This window comes from Perna viridis, chromosome 9 (genome assembly GCF_037379345.1).
Source record: "Perna viridis isolate PV_CMFRI_1.1 ecotype Kerala chromosome 9, ASM3737934v1, whole genome shotgun sequence".
NCBI lineage: Eukaryota > Metazoa > Mollusca > Bivalvia > Mytilida > Mytilidae > Perna > Perna viridis.
The window spans coordinates 28,755,303-28,774,533 of NC_142453.1; the positions used below are offsets into that span (position 1 = coordinate 28,755,303).

Below are 19,231 nucleotides of genomic sequence, written 5' to 3' on the forward strand. Positions count from 1 at the left end.
AACTCCTCTAAAAATGGTGACAGGATTTTGCTGAAATTGCATCAAATATACTTAATTTATAATAAACCACCATTTGATTTGAAGAACTTTACAGGACTTATAGGACTAAGAATCAAATTAAACCAGCAGCAGGGTACCAGTACATACAGCTGTGTGAAGCATTTTTATAACTATATGTTATTATAATTTGTGATTATGGTTATCAAACAAACATCCAGACAGCATCAATATTTTACTAATATTTACTTTAATGAAGTGAGTGACTCGTTACAATGAAGACAAAAATATAACAATAATATTGCACTATCAATATTTGGGAAAAAATAATACAAATATGGAATTACAAGTGTATGAATTAATATTCAATCAATACAATACATTAAATGGAAAATAAATAATATTTTGGAATGTCTAGTGCTGAAAAAAACTTGCGATTTATCAAATACTATCCTCCTTCACATAATATCCAACCATGACGCAATGCCTATTATTGATTTGAACAGGAACACCATACAATGGTGTGTGTTGTAGTAAAAAAATGATATGGTCTATTATACATTAGGTGTCAATGCAGTACATTTGTTGCTAGAAATAAAACCATAAGTATCAACGTCATATGTATAAGTTTGTAAAATACATGTATCTCAGACTTGCTACTATTAGTAAGGCCTAACAAACTTCTGATACTCATGCCTCATAATTATCATTACTGTAACAAATTGTAAAACAAAGATGGCTATATCAGCAAGTCTAACTTGTGCATAATCAAATTTGTACCATTTGCAAATATAATGTGTTTAAACTAAAGAAACGTCTCATTCTTCTTTATGATCAAATAGATTATCACATTTTCTAATATGACGTCTTCATATCCTCAAACAGTATATGTTAGCTACCTTTAGCACCTGTGCACTGTCTCTTTTCTTTCACTGTTGCTTTGAGACATAACACTCATTTAAAAACATTTATGCGATGATTTAACGGCTGAGAGGTTATCTAATTGAAATCAATTATATGAATACACACATTTAACACATACGATGACTTAATATACAAATTTAATTCAACTTTCATACCGAGGAGGTTAAATGGAACCGCCGTTATTTTGGCTACACCCAGGGAAATTTTTGTCTAAAAAGTTACCGTATTTGTCATATTAGAAAAGAAATAATTCCTTCCAGGGGTAGATTTGTACTCATATTAACATAGGTTTGGCATTTATTTTCTCATTTAACACCTCGCTGTCACTCGGTGTTATATAATCGAATATAAATGCTGACCGATGTTAAAATGAGTACAAATCTACCCCCTCTACGAGTTATTTCTTAAACATTACATATCATGCATTGATTTCACAAGAAATTGTAAGTGTAAAGTTGATCGTAAGTAACACATCACAACCTATAAAAGCATTGTGACGTCATAATTTACAATGAATTTCATACTTATGGCTTTTTGTGAAATCAACACCTTATCCATTGATAAAAATTATGCATTAGCTTATTTTCAGGTCTTGAATGAAATGGACCCTGTTACAGCAAAAGCTATGTAGAAAAATATACTTGTATCTACATTAGAACACCCAAGTTTTCCATTTCATTACCTACAATGATCACAAGTACACATTCACTTAAAAAATGAACTGGTAGAAGTTTTTAATCAACACTAGATTGAATTTTGAATAGCACTAAATATAATATCAAAGATAACTCTTGCAAAAACTAATACCGAAATAAAAACAAAAACAAAAAAAACACATACACAAAAATCATGAAAGTTTTGCCTTCATAAAGCAAGTAATGCTATTGGAATGTACAGAATCTATATAATGTTAAGGCAAATTACATTTATTAGTACAGACTGTATAGACATGTTTTTACTTAGCCAATCAAAAAGCATAAATTGCTGAAATTGGAAGTAACACACAGCAAAAAAAGAACCATAAAGGTAAAATCTTTAAAAAGAGAAATAATCATGTCTGAGACAAAATAATAACATAATTCTAAACAAAGAATGAACCTGTATAGGTTAAATGACCAACTTCATAAAAAACCTGAAAATAAAATGTAGAATGCATGGAAGCGCAAGGAGTGATCTCACTTATAGGATACAGTTGGTATGTTTAGAAGTTGGGTTATCTCCCCTCATTTCAACACACTAAATATAAAAATGAAGGGAAAACCAATGGACCCCAAAACATCCGATTCAGGGTTATATGGTAATAACAACCTTCCATTTTGTGTTGAAAAAATGCTGATTCTAATCTCGGGAGATGCTATGGTGTGATTAGAAACTTTATCTCTGAGTTTCTGATTCATATAATTTATTTTAGCATTTTTAGACAGATCACTAAAATACACTTAAATAAGCACCCTACAAACATTACCAATTACACAGTATTTCGACCATTATTATTACCAATTTTAACAGTATAAGCTTGTATAAGGTTAACAATTTTCCAATTTAAACCAAGTTTAACAAATATGTTTCATTGTAATGTATTTTACACATTAATAAAAGTCTCATCAACATGCAGAAATCACAATCAACGATAACAAGCAAAAGTGATATGTTAGGTTAGCTTCCAACAACTTTGAAATGGATTTATTTAAATAAAATAATGAAAAGTGATTACGATTTCTGTGCTTCGCACACAATCTTCATGAGAACTATCTTAATACTTAATGTTGAATCTTTTTTTTATTGAATTATTCCGGTTTCTTGATTGACCATTATCACATTCTAATAAATTATCATACACAACCTATTTCACACCGATTCCAACTTCAAAATGCTGACAGTATCAACTAAAATACTGAGACTAATCATGTTTTTGAATAAAAAAAGATTTGGTAGACAGTGTTAAACAATTGACGTAGCTATTTCAAAGGGGTTTGATAATAACCTGAAACATAAATGCTATAGTAAAATTTTCAGACCACTCATAATTACTATGAATTTCACTTAAAAAAGACATTTGATGATTTCAACCATCAGTTACAGTTGAAAAACATAAAAAGAACATTTTATGTCCTTAAAGTTAACTGACTTGACAAATATTTTCTACAATAACAGTTCAATTTGAAAAAAAAATATCTTATATCCTTTTTCAGTATTAACTTTTACAAGGACAACTTTACTCATAGCAACTCTGGTAATTTAAGTGCTGGTAACATTGAGTCAACGCAATTGACCCAGAAATTAGCGCAAGTCACATGATATTGTCGACCTCCATATGTTAATTTTGACGATTCTTCTTCACTATTAAAGTCCTTGCTTTTGACATCAACATCCAGTAAACACACCCCACAAGCTCTCATCTGAGAAGCTATGTCGTCAGATTTAAGTAAACAGTGTTTGAAACTTAAAGTATTGTCATCAGGCTGAAATTTAACATGAGGACAATATAATGAATTTTAATTAAGCAGTTAGGAAATATTTCTGAATACTCATTTTAAAAAGAAAGAAATCTACAACCATCAGTAAAGTCATAACATCATGAGTACATACATGTTTTTCTTAAATTGTAAATGTTAACAAAAGAATAATTGGCATGAGTGAAAAACCAAACTATGATCACTACTGAAGAAGAACCCCAAGATTTAACGAGTGCAAGGAAACTGTTTCATGCATGAATCAAATCTCTAAACATTCTCGGCAGGAGCATTTATATTTTAGTTATTCATGATAACCAATTGATTATCCTATTTATTATGTATATATAAATTTTTCTCAATAATTTATAAGTTTTTTTTTCAAATGAATTTCAAATTTTGTGATCAGCAGAATGGTACATGTATTTGGAATCATCAGTGACATCAAATGAAGTTAATGTCACAAACAAAAATTGCTTTGATGTTTTTGGTGGGAAAAAATGAATGAGTGACATTTTAGAATTTAATTCACGGGCGATTCATTAAAATGATTACATATGGAGCATTTGATAATTCATTGCTAACTATATGACTATATGACTATGGAGATGGATTAATATAAGCTTTGCATGTTTCCTGATCCAGTGTGTATTATTGTACTTTGTAAAATTCAAACAGAAATGTATTTGACGGAATAAATATGTTTAAACTAACTATATGACAATGTAGTTTAAAATCCAAATAATTTCATAATGGGAAAGGAGACATTTACACTAGGAAAATAGTTGTTATTGAATCCCAACAGCCACTGAATGAGGATAGAAGATTTAAGATAACAAGTTCAATAATATGATCCTTCTGAAAAGACTTCTACTGTATACCTACCATCATGTTACCACCAACAAGGAATGCTGTCAAATTGTTCCAGACCAAATCAACATCCTTTAATGTCTCAGACAGTTTATCTGTTATCAATGCTGTAAAGAAATCTTATATGAGAAAGATGCTACCTTAAATCCTAGAGAAGGATTTGTGTATTTTTTTTAAGTTGATTAAGGATGGCATTTGACCTGTCCCAGAATGCCAAATAGTCTTTTTCTATTGGTCATCTGAAGCTGTCCTTTTTTTATGGTGTGGTCAACAAGAATTCTGAGAATAATAATAATTAGGCAGAAAATTTTTCAGCATCAATAGGAATACCAAATTTGATATCTCTACCATACTTGCTAGCTTTGCTGTTATAAGCAGTCATTATTTATAGTTGTTACTTTTCACATTGTTACTAACACTGTGAAAGCATGATTTAAAACCACGTAACTTACTGTACAATTTATTTTCTCGAATACTTGTTTTTTGAAATTTAGTATGGCAATGCTGTTTGAAGCTATTTAATTTTGAGTGTAGCCCTCTATAAAGATGTATTCAATTATAAACAAACTTATTTGGTGAAATTTATTTTTGTGTTTTTCTTACTCTTGACATTATCTAAAATATCGCTCACAAAAATAAGTAGGTTCATAGTATTCTAGTGATAGTCCTACTGAGAGGCATAAAGCATAAATAAGCTTTAACCTACGTTTCTTTTCAATACAATGTTACACTAAAATATTTCTAAACCTACGTTTCTTTTTACACTAGAATATTTCTAAAAAAAAAAAAAGAAAAAAGAAAACTTTGTGCACATGAAACTGCTTAACATTCTACGTTTAAGAACTACTGAATGATGATTAAGTTTAAAGTAATATTCAAATAGATACTGTCATTTAGTATATCTGTTTCTTATCCCCTACAACAAAGATAAATGATTTATTTCATCTTGTGGATAGGTAATAATATCCCTATAAAATGCCATAAAAATATATAGCTACCTGTAGATTTCATGGAAACTGTTATCCTACATACAATTCTGTAGATCTCCACAATGCCTATCAAAATATATCATTTATATTACTTGGTCATTACCTAAGATTTAATATAAATACAAGAACATTGATTTCAAGAGGAAAGATGGACCTTAACAAAAACCTCTTTGTAACACAACAATGCTCACTGTATAAATGAAACAGAAATATATTCTCTTTCTTAAAATTGTTGAGATGTAATCTATAAAATCTTCAATGATTAAAGCCAGAACAAGGAATATTTTTATTCATTACAAACTTATGTAATAATACTACAGATCACTCTTACATGTACACTAGCAATATATTTTCAGTATTACCTTGGTTACCAAAACAGAATTAAAAACAATAATCAAGTACATATCAGTTCAATTACCTCCCTTAAAAAACAGTACAACTAGAATGGTATTACAAAATCATCATTTTATAGTGAATTATGAAATTTCAAAAATGAGGTGTTCAAAGCTAATGTTATTCTGTTATCATTGATGTCACATATTTTCATTGAAAAAAGGAAATATTTTTATTATCAGGGCAGCAACCCAAGAACATATTAAGCAGTGAAATAATAGGGAATCAACGCAGTGTCTGAAAAAAAAGTACTGTGAAATCAGAATGATAAAAACCATCTCAATACTTTCTGAGTTTACAATATTCATTTGTTTAAGTTTAATCACAATCCAAGTAACATTTAGATAAAATTCGCTTTAACATTGACAAGTTAAAAACTGAGATTTGAAAATTTATTCCACAGGGTGTAAAGGGTATAAATAGATACCTACCTTGTACATATTCTGTTCCCTGTTCAGATCTGATGACTTCATTACAAACACTAGAACTACTGATAGAGTTAAAGATATTGTTGGCCTCTTTTATCATTTTCTGACAGTTTTCTAAACACCTTTGCCATTCAAAGGCATACTTGTCTGAACCCTACAAGCAAATACATGACTGAGTAAATTCTATTTCAAATGCACATGTAAAAAAGCTCCTACTTTTATCTTCAAATTTAAAAACAGTCAAAAATAGGTCAAAATAAAATTCATGATATGGCCAAGGAAACTGAAATGGTAAATTCTTGTCCAACTTTGACAAAGGTGGGAGGATTTTATTATTTTTTTTATTTCTTACCAGATATTTGCTAGCCTAATTTTAGTAATTGAATTATAGGTATGGTCTAAATCCATAGCCACATCAGTTTTGAAGAAGAAACATCATTTTAGTCACCAAGAAAAGATTTGTGTGTTATAGTATCTCAATACTAGAAACTAGAAAAATCCTGATTTTGAAATTCCCACCCTAATCTTTTTTTATCTTTGTTAATTTTTTAGGGCAGGAGGGGGTGAGAATCTACTGATTAACTTTATTTGGCCTACTGACTTAATTTACATGAATTGCATGTTAACACAGCCACAAAATTTATATACTTGCATCATGTAAGGGTCATGTGAATCTGTGAAAATATGTTGTAGATGTTATTATAGGTTTTAACTAAAAGCAAATAAAAGAACACAAAAAGCATATAAATACGAGTTAACAGTTTGGAATTTTGAAATCTTAGTCACAGTTGTACCACATTAGTGTTGAGAAATTCAATTCCTCATCAGAATATCATTAGTTAAAATTTATAGTTAACAAATGTGTTTGCAATTTAATGATAGCATATAAAATATTTCATTGGCAATCAACCTTCATTAAACTAAATTCTTTGAGCAAACTCACAAAGAGAAAACCCCTCAAACAGAATCAAATATCAAATTTAAATTACAAATGATAATTCATATTAATTAATAATTGAAGTCATAGAGAAGTACACGTAATTTCTATTCCTTAATGCACATCTATAAGTGATGCCAAATCTTCCTATAAAATTACACCAAAATCTCTTGAGTGGTAAACTGGTAAAGGGGGAGATTAAAAGAAATATGGACAGAGAGAAAGACATACAGGGTGATTCCTACATACCCCAAGCTCTGTTTGAGGTGGTATTAAACTGTCATAAATTAAGCCATATCTTCAGTGTTACTTACAGTGACGGCTTGCTATATCTTCAATGAAATAATAATATTTAGCTATATTATTAGTATTACTTACAGTGACATCTTCCATAATGTTGCTGTATCTATCACCAAACAATGGAACAGGCTGGGGTGGCTGACTACCAATACTAAATGTCACTGAAATACATAAGGGAAAGGAGACATAATCCAGCATATTTTTTTTTATACATTTGCAATTTTTAACAAATTTACATTTAATTGCAGTAAAATAAAGTCATAATTGAATTACATGTACATTGTCAGCTAATTAATACCATTATGATGCAGAGAATTGGCTCTGGAATTTGATAAGAACAGTCAACAATACAGAATAAATCACAGGTTTTACACTCAAGTAATTATATGGTTGAAAATATAAACAAAGTTGTCAAACAGGAAGTTTCAGTTGCTTCAATCAGAAATCCAATCCCACAATATGGCACACTGTGAAATGTACTATTATTGTTCAGTACAGATTTGTGTGGCTTTCGTGGTTGAGCCAGACCATGATTTGGTTCCCAACGAAAAGGTATGTTTACTGAAAACCTCAAAACCGTAAATTGAAAAATCCATAAACTTGTGTATCATCCATAATCCACTTAAATAGATATCCATGAATTAAAGTACTTTCGCAGTACCTAAATAAAGCCTGGCTGTGATCAGTAGTTGCAGAGAAAACAATAATGAAAAAGTTAGAAGGTTGATCAGACCAACCAACATCTTTACCTCTAACTTTCAAAGCAAGGGGAAAAAATTATTAACTCACCTTGCTTAGGAGCTTCATTGTCAGGAGCCCTATCTGAATCACTTCCTGTTTTCTGTCCATCACTTTCGGATTTTTCTTCCATATCAGAGCTATCTGTCGACTTAGTTTCACCAGCCTTGATCTCCAAACTGTCAAATGACTTTGATTCTGCTATTTTTAATTCTAAACTATCAATAGACTTTGAATCAGGCATTGTTTTTTTCTGTGGGAAATCTGCAGCAAATTCATTACTTGATATGGACACGGAGTCACTATCTTTAACACTGTTTAAAATGTTTTTCGAGAAAGACAATTCTAAGCTTGACACTGAATTAGTATCTTCAGCCTTCAGTTTACAACCTTTATTGTCACCCTGTAGACCCTCAGACTGGAATGTAAACTGACTCGGCGACCCTGAGTCTGACTGTTTATTTGAAACCTCTTTCGATTTTGACGATGCAGTGAACTCCATACCATACATAGTAAACACTTTCTTTTGTCCTTGACCACTTTGTTGAGACTTGGGCACATGTGTAACATCATCAATGTCATAGCCGCGACTAAAATCTCCAAATTCATCTTCATCATCCATTTCATCATCCATCGGTGGTGGTACCATTAGATCATCATCGTCCTCAACAGACAAATGTGGAATGTTTTGTTTTGGTTTGAGCTCTGATTTTGGAGTTGGAAAGTTTTGTTGGAATGGTGCTGGTTCATCAATGGAAGTTTCTAGAACTTTCCCACTATCTTCTGGCTCTGAACTGTCTTTGTTTTCCTGTGTTAAATCAGGAAGTTTGTATGATGATAAAACACTGGGATCATCTCTGGGTTTGAAAAGCCCAAGTATTTCACCCTGCTGAAGGTTTTTCTTTCTAACATTGACCAGATCTGACTGACTGACAGAAATTATTGGAGCAGGGGAGTTATCAACAGGTGCCATATCTGAGGTATTTACAGAATTATCTTGAGATGATCCCTGAAAATCAGCCCAATCATCTGCACTGTCAATTTGTTCAGTCTGTGAAAAACTAGACCAATCATCTCCAGGTGTTTCATTCATTGCCGTCTGACCAAACAAATTGTTTTCTTGTTTTATACATGGTGCTGACCAATCATTGTTGGCAAGTGTATTTACTGCAGGATTATCAAATAGGTCAACATCCTGTTTTACTGTAGAAGAATTAGAAAATGCAGGCCATTCACCAGTGGTATCTGCCTTTGCTGAGCTTTGATTATTGGTAGTTTCTGTACTCTTGAAATCTGCCCACTCATCTTCCTCCTCATCGGCAGCTCCCTGTGGTGTGGAACTTTGCTCAAATAGAGAAGGCCCACTAGTATCTATTGTTTCCAATGTTCTTAAAATAGCATACTTATCTTCCTCCCCAATAAGGTCAGTTGCACTTTTAGAGGCTGATAAATTGTCCTCCTTAGCTGCCAGTACAGGTGCTTGTTGAAAATCAGCAAATTCTGAGTCAGATGACTGTGGAGAGAAAGAAGTAGCCTTACTTATATCAGATACAGTTTTTGGAGGCAGAGCTGAGGCCTTTTTGTCCCCATTCCTTGGCCACAAACTTTTAATAGCTGGAATAGGAGTAACAGTGGTATTGTAAGCAGTGGCTGGTAAGTTTGTTGTTTTAGTGATTGGACGATGTAATGGACTCTCTTGCTTGTCAAGATCCTGTTTTTTCTTTGAAAAGTCATCAAGATATGTTTCTAAAACTTTGAAATCTTCATTTTCTGATTGTTCTGATGATGTGAACTGACTGCTATCACTTGGTCTACCAGCTGACTTAAAGTCATCAAAGTCATCATCCATACTATTGGGTGTAGAGGCACCTATTAATAAAACAATTAAGTGTAAGTGTTTGTAAGAATATGGCAAAATGGAAAGAAATCAGCAACATGCATGTCAAAAACCAACCAACCTGATAATGTGATATCACTAAACGATCCTTTTGCTATTTAAAAAGACCATTATTTTATCTCTGCATCACTGGCTTTGCTCAGAAATTTTTCAATAGAATGTTAGAAAAATGAGGTTTTTGACAGAGTTATCTGCCCCTGAAATGTTCATTTTCAGTGCATTTCAATGAATGGAATAAGGTTTCATGGAAATACTTGTGTATTGTGTGTTTTTCCACCATGATTCACCCACTGCCTGATTCTTACAGAGAATAGCATGTAATGCCTCTGATAGAAAACCATAAGACAAAAATAACAATTCAAGTCCAGGGCAATAGTAGAATTTTTATCTTTAATTCTTTAACAGATTGATATACAGTAAAACCTGCATAAACTGAAACTTATGGACTTTAAAACTTTATTGTTTAGTTTAAAGATGTATTCAGTTTACCAAGGTTCAAAATCCATTAAAAATGATGTAAAGTGGCTTTAAAAAGTGTCTGTTTTAGACAGGTTACTGAATTATTCAGGGTTTGGTTTTGAAAGGTTACTAAATTATTCAGGGTTTGGTTTTGACAGGTTTCACTGTATCAACTTTCTAATAGCATAAGAGAATGGCTCTCTCAAGGGAGACGAAATGAACAATTATATTCCATACTAACAGACAGGCTTAAACAAAATCTTCATTGTACATGATAAATTAATTTGTATCCAGTACTTTTCAACTCTTCCTATTTGTTTCATTTATATGTTGTAAAAATTAAAAACAAGAATCTGATCATGCATGGTATTTGAAATGCAACAAAGTTCAAATGCAATACATCTAAATTGTTCACCTAAAAGGGTAATCAAGATGCCACAAACATTATTGTGAATATAACGGAATCAGTTATTGTTTTGAAGTGAAAAAGGAATGGAAGCACTTGTCAGCAATAAGATTGTGATTTTTGTACGTGTGGTGAATCATCTTCATTCATATGTGATTATCAATTCTGGATAAAGGCTCAGTGTTAATGTGTTACTACAGTGTTATATTGTTTCCTATAGGAGTAAGGTGTGAAGTCCATTTCTATTGTGCAAAAATGACATGACATTAAATTACAGCCCATACAATGGTGATATTCAGTAGATTGAGTTGGTTTTCCTTAATTAGATGACAATCTACTGATATATTGTCAAAGGTAGGTTACTTGACAATAGACAAGGAGATTAACACTTTATGATGCAGTATACACATTCATTTATGAGATAACTATTTTTTGCAGCATTTGTCAAGTGAACATATTGGTGGGTATCGATATAAAGAGTAGTGCTAGATAGTGTTAAAAAGTAAATTTCTATGGTACTGTTTTTCACAGCTTCACTAGCAAAAAATAAATACATCACAAAAATTAATACAATTACAGCATTCCATAGGCATTTAAATCTGTCGTCTGATAGAAAGTTCAAATCTCCTTGACAACTGCTCTGGTACTACCTAAGGCAATCGAGTGGCTGTTATTTAATCAAGCAAAGACCATCTCTATCCACTGAACATAATCATTGTGTTCACTATAATAGAGGATTTATTCTGAAGAGTTTCTGTTTAAAGCTCATATTACATGAAATTCTCCTGTTGAATTAGATTTCTTGGGAAAAAAAAGATTTTGTTGTTAAAAATATCTATGACTGGAGTCCCAAAACTTGTGAACAAGCTTTATGTCATTTAGTCTGACACGCTCCCAAAATATGGTGTTCTATTTTTTTTTACCAGACCTTGTTACTTTTCTATGCTTACAACATTTCAATCAGACATTTGGTCTAAGAAGATGTAGCAATGTCACAAAATGTGCCAAATTTAACAACATACACAAGGAGACAAAATGCTCCATCTTAAAGAGACCAAGCGTCTGACCTGATGGGTGAAATTTGGGTCAATCCTGCTTCTTTAGCATCAGCGCAGGACCTATTTCTGACATAATCAATATTTCTGTTACATTGCTGTAATAAACAGGACTTTTAAAACATCAAAGGGTCTGACAGAACATTTCATTTTGTCAGACCTCAGACTGACAATGTAGAAAATGTTTCCCCAAACTCTGTCATGTCTGTATCAGATATGTTTTGGCCACGAGTTTAGTTTGACAGAGGCTAGTGAAAATGAGTGTTATACCGTTTACTAAAAATTGAAATTTGGGCTAGAAGTTTTCAGCACAAAAACAATACTTCTTGGAATGCAACTGGACAGGGGCATATCACCTGGTATAGCAGGTAAGGCTGGTGTAGCCCCTGGTATGGCAGGTAAGGCTGGCTTAGCCCCTGGTATGGCAAGTTAGGCTGGCATAGCACCTGGTATGGCAGGTAAGGCCAGTCTGGTACCATTTAATTTCTTTTCAAAATTCTTACAAACAGAATATTTCACAAATACCCCCACAACCAACTGGCAATGTGTCATTCTTGCCATACCAATCCAGATTTGGATGTTATGATAAGACAAAAAATGTAAAACCCTGAACAGTGTGGCCACTACTCAGTCCAAAAGCTTGACAAATCTTTTTCCCTTTGGATGAATATTTAGTGTTTGACCCGATATTGATTGTTGACACAGAAAGAGTAACAAACAAAAATAAGCATGCAGATAAATCTTGCTATGCTGCGATCCTTTTCACAAATTATTGTAAGTGTAAAATTAATCATAAGTTTTGATATCATAACAACTCATCGTATTGTGTTGTCATAACTTACAACTAATTATACACTGAACATTTTTTGTGATAAGGAATTCTGATTTTTTTACACTAAAAAGTAACTGTCACAACTAAGCTGCTACAAGACGAAGATACTGTTCAATTTATACTGGTGCTCAAAACTGACATTTTCATGGATTCTATTTCAATTTCAAAATGATTATTTTGGATAAATGATTTTGAATTAAGTGTCATCTATAATGTGTTAAATAAAACTAATGTTATTTAAAGTATTATCAAAGCATTTAAAATTAGTTGACTAGATAATTTCAAGATAAAAATATAATAACTGTTTCTAATCACAGCAAGCAAGGATGTTCAAATGCCAAAACCAGAAAAAAAAAATACTAAAAAGCAAACAGCAGAAAATTTGGATGGGAGAGAGTAGCATGGTATACTGTAACCGGTGTGATTATCTGGAATACCCTTGTTACACAGGGATGCAGCAACTGTTTGTTCAGAAGGTTGTCAAGGTAAGTCTTGTTGTAGGGAGGCCATTCAAAAATTATGGACACAACATCTAACTGATACACCTCACAATTTAAAAATACTTGACAAGATTCTGATCAGAATGAAACAAGTCAATGACCTTATAAACTGATATTAATAGATAGGAAATGTGTAATTTAAACGAAGTTGAAGAAAACACTTATTTCTGGCCCCTTTTTATCCTTCATTCTTAAAAAAAAATAAGAGCCGTCACCCTCTTTATACACCAAAACATTCCTTTTGTGATGTGGTACCTAATAGTAAAATATCATATAACTTTTTTCACACTCCTACTTAAGTTATTCACATGAAACCAGAAAAAAATGGGGTTTTTTTTGCCTTTTTTCCCCCTTATTCCTTCATGGAAACAGTAACCACCCTCTCCCCAAGAAAAAATCATGTGATGAAATATAGTGATCAACACGAATTCCATACACATCTACTGAACTTGTATAGTTTACTTAAATGCTTCCTTCTGATCCATTTTGATCTCTATTCTTAAGCATTATAAGATAATATAAGGCTAAAAATCAATAAAAAAATCATCCTTTTTTTGGTATGAGACCTTTAAGTACATGCTATTGTCAAGAAATCAGGAAAATGCTTGTTTCTGGTCTTCTTTTTGGCCCTAATTTCTAGGGTTCAAGTCCCAATCTCCTAAATCAATCCCAGTTTTCTTTTTTTTTTGGTGGTTTGGCATCTTGTAGTATAATTTCATTAAGATCTATATTCATGATCCTCATGTAACTCCTTAAAACTTAAGGTTTCCACATGAAAAACTGTTCAATGAAATCTTTATCTATCTTTAACATGATACTAATGGTGTTCATTGCATTTAACATTCAGGAGTTAAGATCCTTGTTCAAAAACATTTATAATTTGGAATGCAATGGTATATCTAATACCCAATTGTATATACATGCATCTAGTTTATAAAAGAGAATATTGTCTGATCAACCTAAAAGAGGAAAGGACCACTGTGAATGGATATTTTATCAGATCAACCTAAAAGAGGAGAGGACCACTGTGAATGGATATATTGTTTTTGAAGATATTTAATGTTATAACATAAAATAATGGATGATAGTAGAGAGAATTATCACCGATGTATTAGATTCACATCTATAAAGAGGTAAAATGACTGTAACCAAAAGCATGCAGGGATTAGCATAGTACTACCTTTAGTATGGTTTGACACTGGCTTACTAGGTACTTCTGAAACCATTTGTATTCTCATGTTATCATATTATTAAGTCATTGATTTACAGCGAGTAAAATAGTTATCTTCAGGTGATCGAGTTGGTCTTCTTATGTTTGAATGACTATTACCTGATGAACTGCTATATGGGCGATTGTCAACATCTTTGACAAAAAGAATGAAATATATAACTAAGCATAAAATTACTTAATCAAATGAGTCCCTTGGCAAAAAATGTCTTCATCTTTCCCAAGTATCTTATATGTGTTAATTGAAATAGCTCCAAGGTAGTTAACTGGACAGTTGACAAGCTGTGCAGTTAACTACAAGTACATGAGGTAAGTTCATCAGGTAATGGTCATTTGATCAAAAGAAGACAACTGTATCCCATTTTGGTGCCTTGCCTTGCTAGAATACATAGTTAAACATATAAAAATATTGTTCAGCACCTCCTTTTTTCCACTTCAGTCAAAGTACTGACCACCATAGACCTCAGAACACTAATGACTTAGAATGATTTAATCTGGGATTTGAGATTTGTGGTAAGTGAAAACACAAAAACTGAGAAAAAAAAGGGTAATTTTGACTGTAAAGACAGAAATATAACATGTACTTCTACTTTTTAAAAAAAAGTACTTAAATTTGTATAATATTAAAAAAAAAAACTTTCTTAAAATTGGTTTTCTTTGTTAGATTACTGCAAATTTGAAAAAGCAATTAAAATGAAGCAAAGTTTGGAAGGAGGAAGCATAAACATATATTTCTTATTAACTACCCCAAACCTCAGAAGCTTGTATGAACTTTTTATAATTTTACCAATGTTAAACTATCTTTTATGAAAAATTTTTATGACTGCATATTGTTTCACTAAGCAAATAAAATATAAAAAGTGAGGGATAACTTAAAAGTTCAAAATTAAAAAATAAAAACATTGAAGTATAAAGCTGATGAAGAATTTGATAACTCACCAGAGGAATCGTCACTACCAAAGAAATTACTGACATTGGAGTAATGTTGTTCTGTTGATATTTGGTGGTCTGTCAGATCATCGTCAGGGAGCGGTACTGAATACAAATATCTAAAAAATGATTTTAAATGTTATAAAACTTTGTTCAAAAGTACTATAGCTCCCACACAAAATTCTTGAACAATATGATAATCAAAGTGCTGTTAGCACTGGCGGTTTTGGATTCTTGTGAAATTGTAGCATGAACAATATTTCAAAGATTACCTGATGTAAAATAAAACTGTGATCATACATTTGCATTTTACATATTATTAAGAACTGCTATTTTCCCCTAATATGTATAAACTGAATGTCAATCCATACTACTACTCCAACCTAACACACATTAACAAATTTTATTCCATTTCAACATTTTCCCAAATTTTTAAACCTGTCCAGAAGTTAATATACATTTACATTCAAAACCAAATATTAACAGATTATTTATCCTACACTGTAATTATACTCAAATAAAACCAATTTCAGCTTAAGAAAATAATTTCCTTGATTTTCAAAAACTGGACACTTTTATCAATGTGAATTTTCCTGCCAATTTTACTTGATTAAAATGCCGGCTCTTCACTTCCTGTTTATTAATGGTGAAATATTAATGATAGGATGGAGAATTTGACTGATATATGTGTTAAATGGAACATTCTTAAAACATTTTACACTTCTTGATACATTACTGCAAGAACTAAATTCCCTGAATGCTAAAATATTACTGAATATCTTTCAAGGCCAAAAAAAAAGTCCCTCAAATCTTCAGTTGATATGAAGACTAGAACTCAATTTTAATTGCAATAATAATATTATTGAATGCAAGAAATATATTTACTGGTTATAAAAAGGTATTGAATGATATTAAAGGAATTACATTTGGACAATATTTTTGTGTTGTGTTCAGTTTGTTTGTTGGGGTTTAACGTCCGAGCAGCAATATTTCAGCTATATTCAGACGAGTGTTGTGTTCAGAAATAGTAGGGAAGTTCCAGTGTTGGACCACCAACATATGGCATTTTGTTCCTGAAGGATCAAAAACCCGATAAAAATGAAGCTGGCTTTAACTATAGACAGTCATTCATCAAAGTATTTTTGAGTTGTTGTAGTGTCTTACATGTTGACAGATCATGTTAAAACAGCCCAAATGTTAAATAGAGGACCCATCATATTGAGTAATCTTGTCGAAATCTAAATATTGCAAAATATCAAGTCACCAAGGCTCGTTTGTTATGGTATTGAAATTAAATAATTTGAGTTGATATTTTGCAATTTTCTAACTTTCACTTATTATGAAACCTATCATTGTCAGAGTTTACTACAGATAAATTATGGTAATTACAAATTATCCGCTAGAGTTAATCATTAAAAATGATTCAGAAAATCACATATATCCCTTACAGAACAACCTTAGATGTAAAAGCAGACAAGAAATACTATGAGCAAGCTCACAAAGGGAATACCCACTGTTTCAAGTGGACTTCAATGAAAATGAAAAATTCTAGTTGGATTGTCTCCCTTTGGATTCATCCAACAGTAATTTTATTCCTTTGCGCACATCTACATATGATGCCTTACCTTCCTACAAAATTTTAAAAAAAACCTCTTGAGCCGTTTAGGAGTTGTTTTTACAAGAAATGTGGACAGACGTACAGATGGACAGACAAGGTGACTCCTTTGTTTGCAGGGGGTATAACTATATCTACTAGGATACCTACTCTCTTTTGTCCTCTTTAGATTCTTTTGGTTTCTCCTTTGTAACAGATTTGACTGGACTTTTAATTTCTGATGAACAAAAAATTGCCATAGTTAAATATTTTGGTTGACACGGTCTATCATTTTAACAATATTAAATGGACCATTAATCCTTGTATGTTAAAAATTGTATTTTTTATAAACATAATTCAAACACCAACTGACTTGAAGAAATCATGTGAGGAATGTTTGCATAGTATTGTTACACACTGATGTTCTCAAAGCCTTTTTAATTCAGATAGGAAAGAAACTTAAATTTGTGATGATGTGAAAAGTTAACTTCTTGCACAAAAGGACCATAGATTTGAGACCTTTGACAGTTTTACTAACTGTACATGGAAATCATCCAGATATGACTTTACTCAGTTGACAAAAAAAAAAATTAAAATCTGTAATTGGAAGTGTTGAATACACATTGTAAATGTACTATAAAAACTAGAGTCTTGATTTAAAAAACAGAATTCCATTTTCAAATGAAAAACAATCATCTCTGCCTATCACAATCAACTATAGAGACAAACCTTTAGAAATTTTAGGTGCTTCTTGAAAATCTGCAAAGTCATCATCATCAACAGTGCTGTTTGAAGTTTGGACTGCATTAACTATTGATCCAGTGTTATGTGAATGCCAACTTCCAGAAGACGGACCAGATAAAGAAACTGGAAAACTAGGAGTAGGAATTGTCTGTCCCTGATTCAAGGTACTTGTAGGCATGGCAACAGTCATTGGTAAGTTTGAATGAGACAATGACACTCCTGGAATGTTGTTTTCACTCAAACCACCAGGTGGCATTACTGTAGGTTGACTAGAATTGGGCATCATTGGTTGGCTTGTTGGTGTGACTTGTGGCTGAGGAATAGGTGGGGCTTGCTGTTGGGGAGGAGCCAAGAAAGGTAAAGGAGCCTGAGGCAATTTGTGTAGTAGATCTATCTGTAGAGGATGCTTATGCTGCAAAAAAAGTGAAAAGTTAAAGCAATATAAAAAAAATAGTATGAGTAAGGCAACAACATCGCGCTTATACTTTTTTCTGATGTTTGTAAAGACATTGACAAAAGGACAAGATAGGATAGGTAAAACAGTTATCCATTTAAAAAATAATAATTACGTGTTTAAAAGCTACTTTCACTCTGAATTCACTTCCCTGACCCATTTCTGTGGGCCTGTCTGATACCCATTCCAGTTTGACTGAACATCTATCGTTAGCCTCGCTTGTAATGCTTGGTGTAATGAAAGAGTAACTATAAGGCATTATTATAAGATGCTTTTTAATTTTTTTTTTAAACATTAGAAACACATATTTTTAAGACTAAGGAATTAATTATTATAAACATGTAAATAAAATCATAAGGTAAGTATATGTATTCCATGGGGCTTGATTTGCAAAAATATGGATTTCATATAAATATTTCATATTTCATATAAATTTTGAAAACATTAGTTTATATTTGTCAAAGATATTTACATCAGTCCCAAACATGAATCATGTATGTTTTAAAACATATGACAACACACTTTAATTTTGTTTGTGTATACACAGAATAGTATTATCTCCTTTCACATGTTTTATTCCATTTGTCTGACTGTCACTATTTCTTTTAAAGAAGGGACATTCAGAGCATACTTCAATAGTTAAGGAGGTAGACCTAGGGTAAGGAACACAACTCTTACAAACCATTAGAATGTTTGTATGCAACATTTTACATCAATCTCATGTAAGCATCAAAGTAACTTGGACTGATTTCATTCTGTTTCAAATTGAAGCTTGATATGCTTTGTTGAAATTCAATATGATACAAACATATTACTGATTTCAAGAGTTATATCCCTTACCATAGGTCTACCTCCTTCAATGTGCCTAGCTGAATCCTAGGAAAAGCTTCAAAGTGCTAAGAACTATTGTAAATATTTCTGATTTTATTCACAGTATTCCATGCCACATTATACATATTATAATGAAAATGATTTCATTATTACTATTAACACATTATGTTTCATATTTAACAAAGAAAAAACAATCAAAACTACTTCAATGTTAAAACACCTAAATTACCATAGTAAACAATTCTACATTGCTGTCAGTTTTAATTTTAAAG

At 31.8% G+C, this 19,231-nt stretch overlaps 1 protein-coding gene across 3 annotated transcripts in view; it reads right to left on the reverse strand.

Moving 5' to 3' along the window:
* Nucleotides 1-215: 215 nt before the first annotated feature.
* The window catches only part of LOC148607651 (synergin gamma-like), a 28,598-nt gene continuing 9,582 nt past the window's right edge, over nucleotides 216-19,231 (reverse strand). For 2 of the 3 annotated variants that reach the window (XM_088546629.1, XM_088546630.1), the window contains exons 10-19: nucleotides 17,660-18,086; nucleotides 17,102-17,168; nucleotides 15,346-15,455; nucleotides 14,359-14,394; nucleotides 8,081-9,898; nucleotides 7,370-7,452; nucleotides 6,058-6,208; nucleotides 5,243-5,299; nucleotides 4,260-4,351; nucleotides 216-3,383 (exon numbers count right to left, since the gene is read on the reverse strand). In XM_088546629.1, the coding sequence (XP_088402755.1) occupies nucleotides 3,141-3,383; nucleotides 4,260-4,351; nucleotides 5,243-5,299; nucleotides 6,058-6,208; nucleotides 7,370-7,452; nucleotides 8,081-9,898; nucleotides 14,359-14,394; nucleotides 15,346-15,455; nucleotides 17,102-17,168; nucleotides 17,660-18,086 (3,084 nt within the window). In that variant the 3' untranslated portion in view covers nucleotides 216-3,140. The remainder of the gene's footprint in view (nucleotides 3,384-4,259; nucleotides 4,352-5,242; nucleotides 5,300-6,057; nucleotides 6,209-7,369; nucleotides 7,453-8,080; nucleotides 9,899-14,358; nucleotides 14,395-15,345; nucleotides 15,456-17,101; nucleotides 17,169-17,659; nucleotides 18,087-19,231) is intronic. The other variant, XM_088546631.1, reaches the window with a different exon arrangement.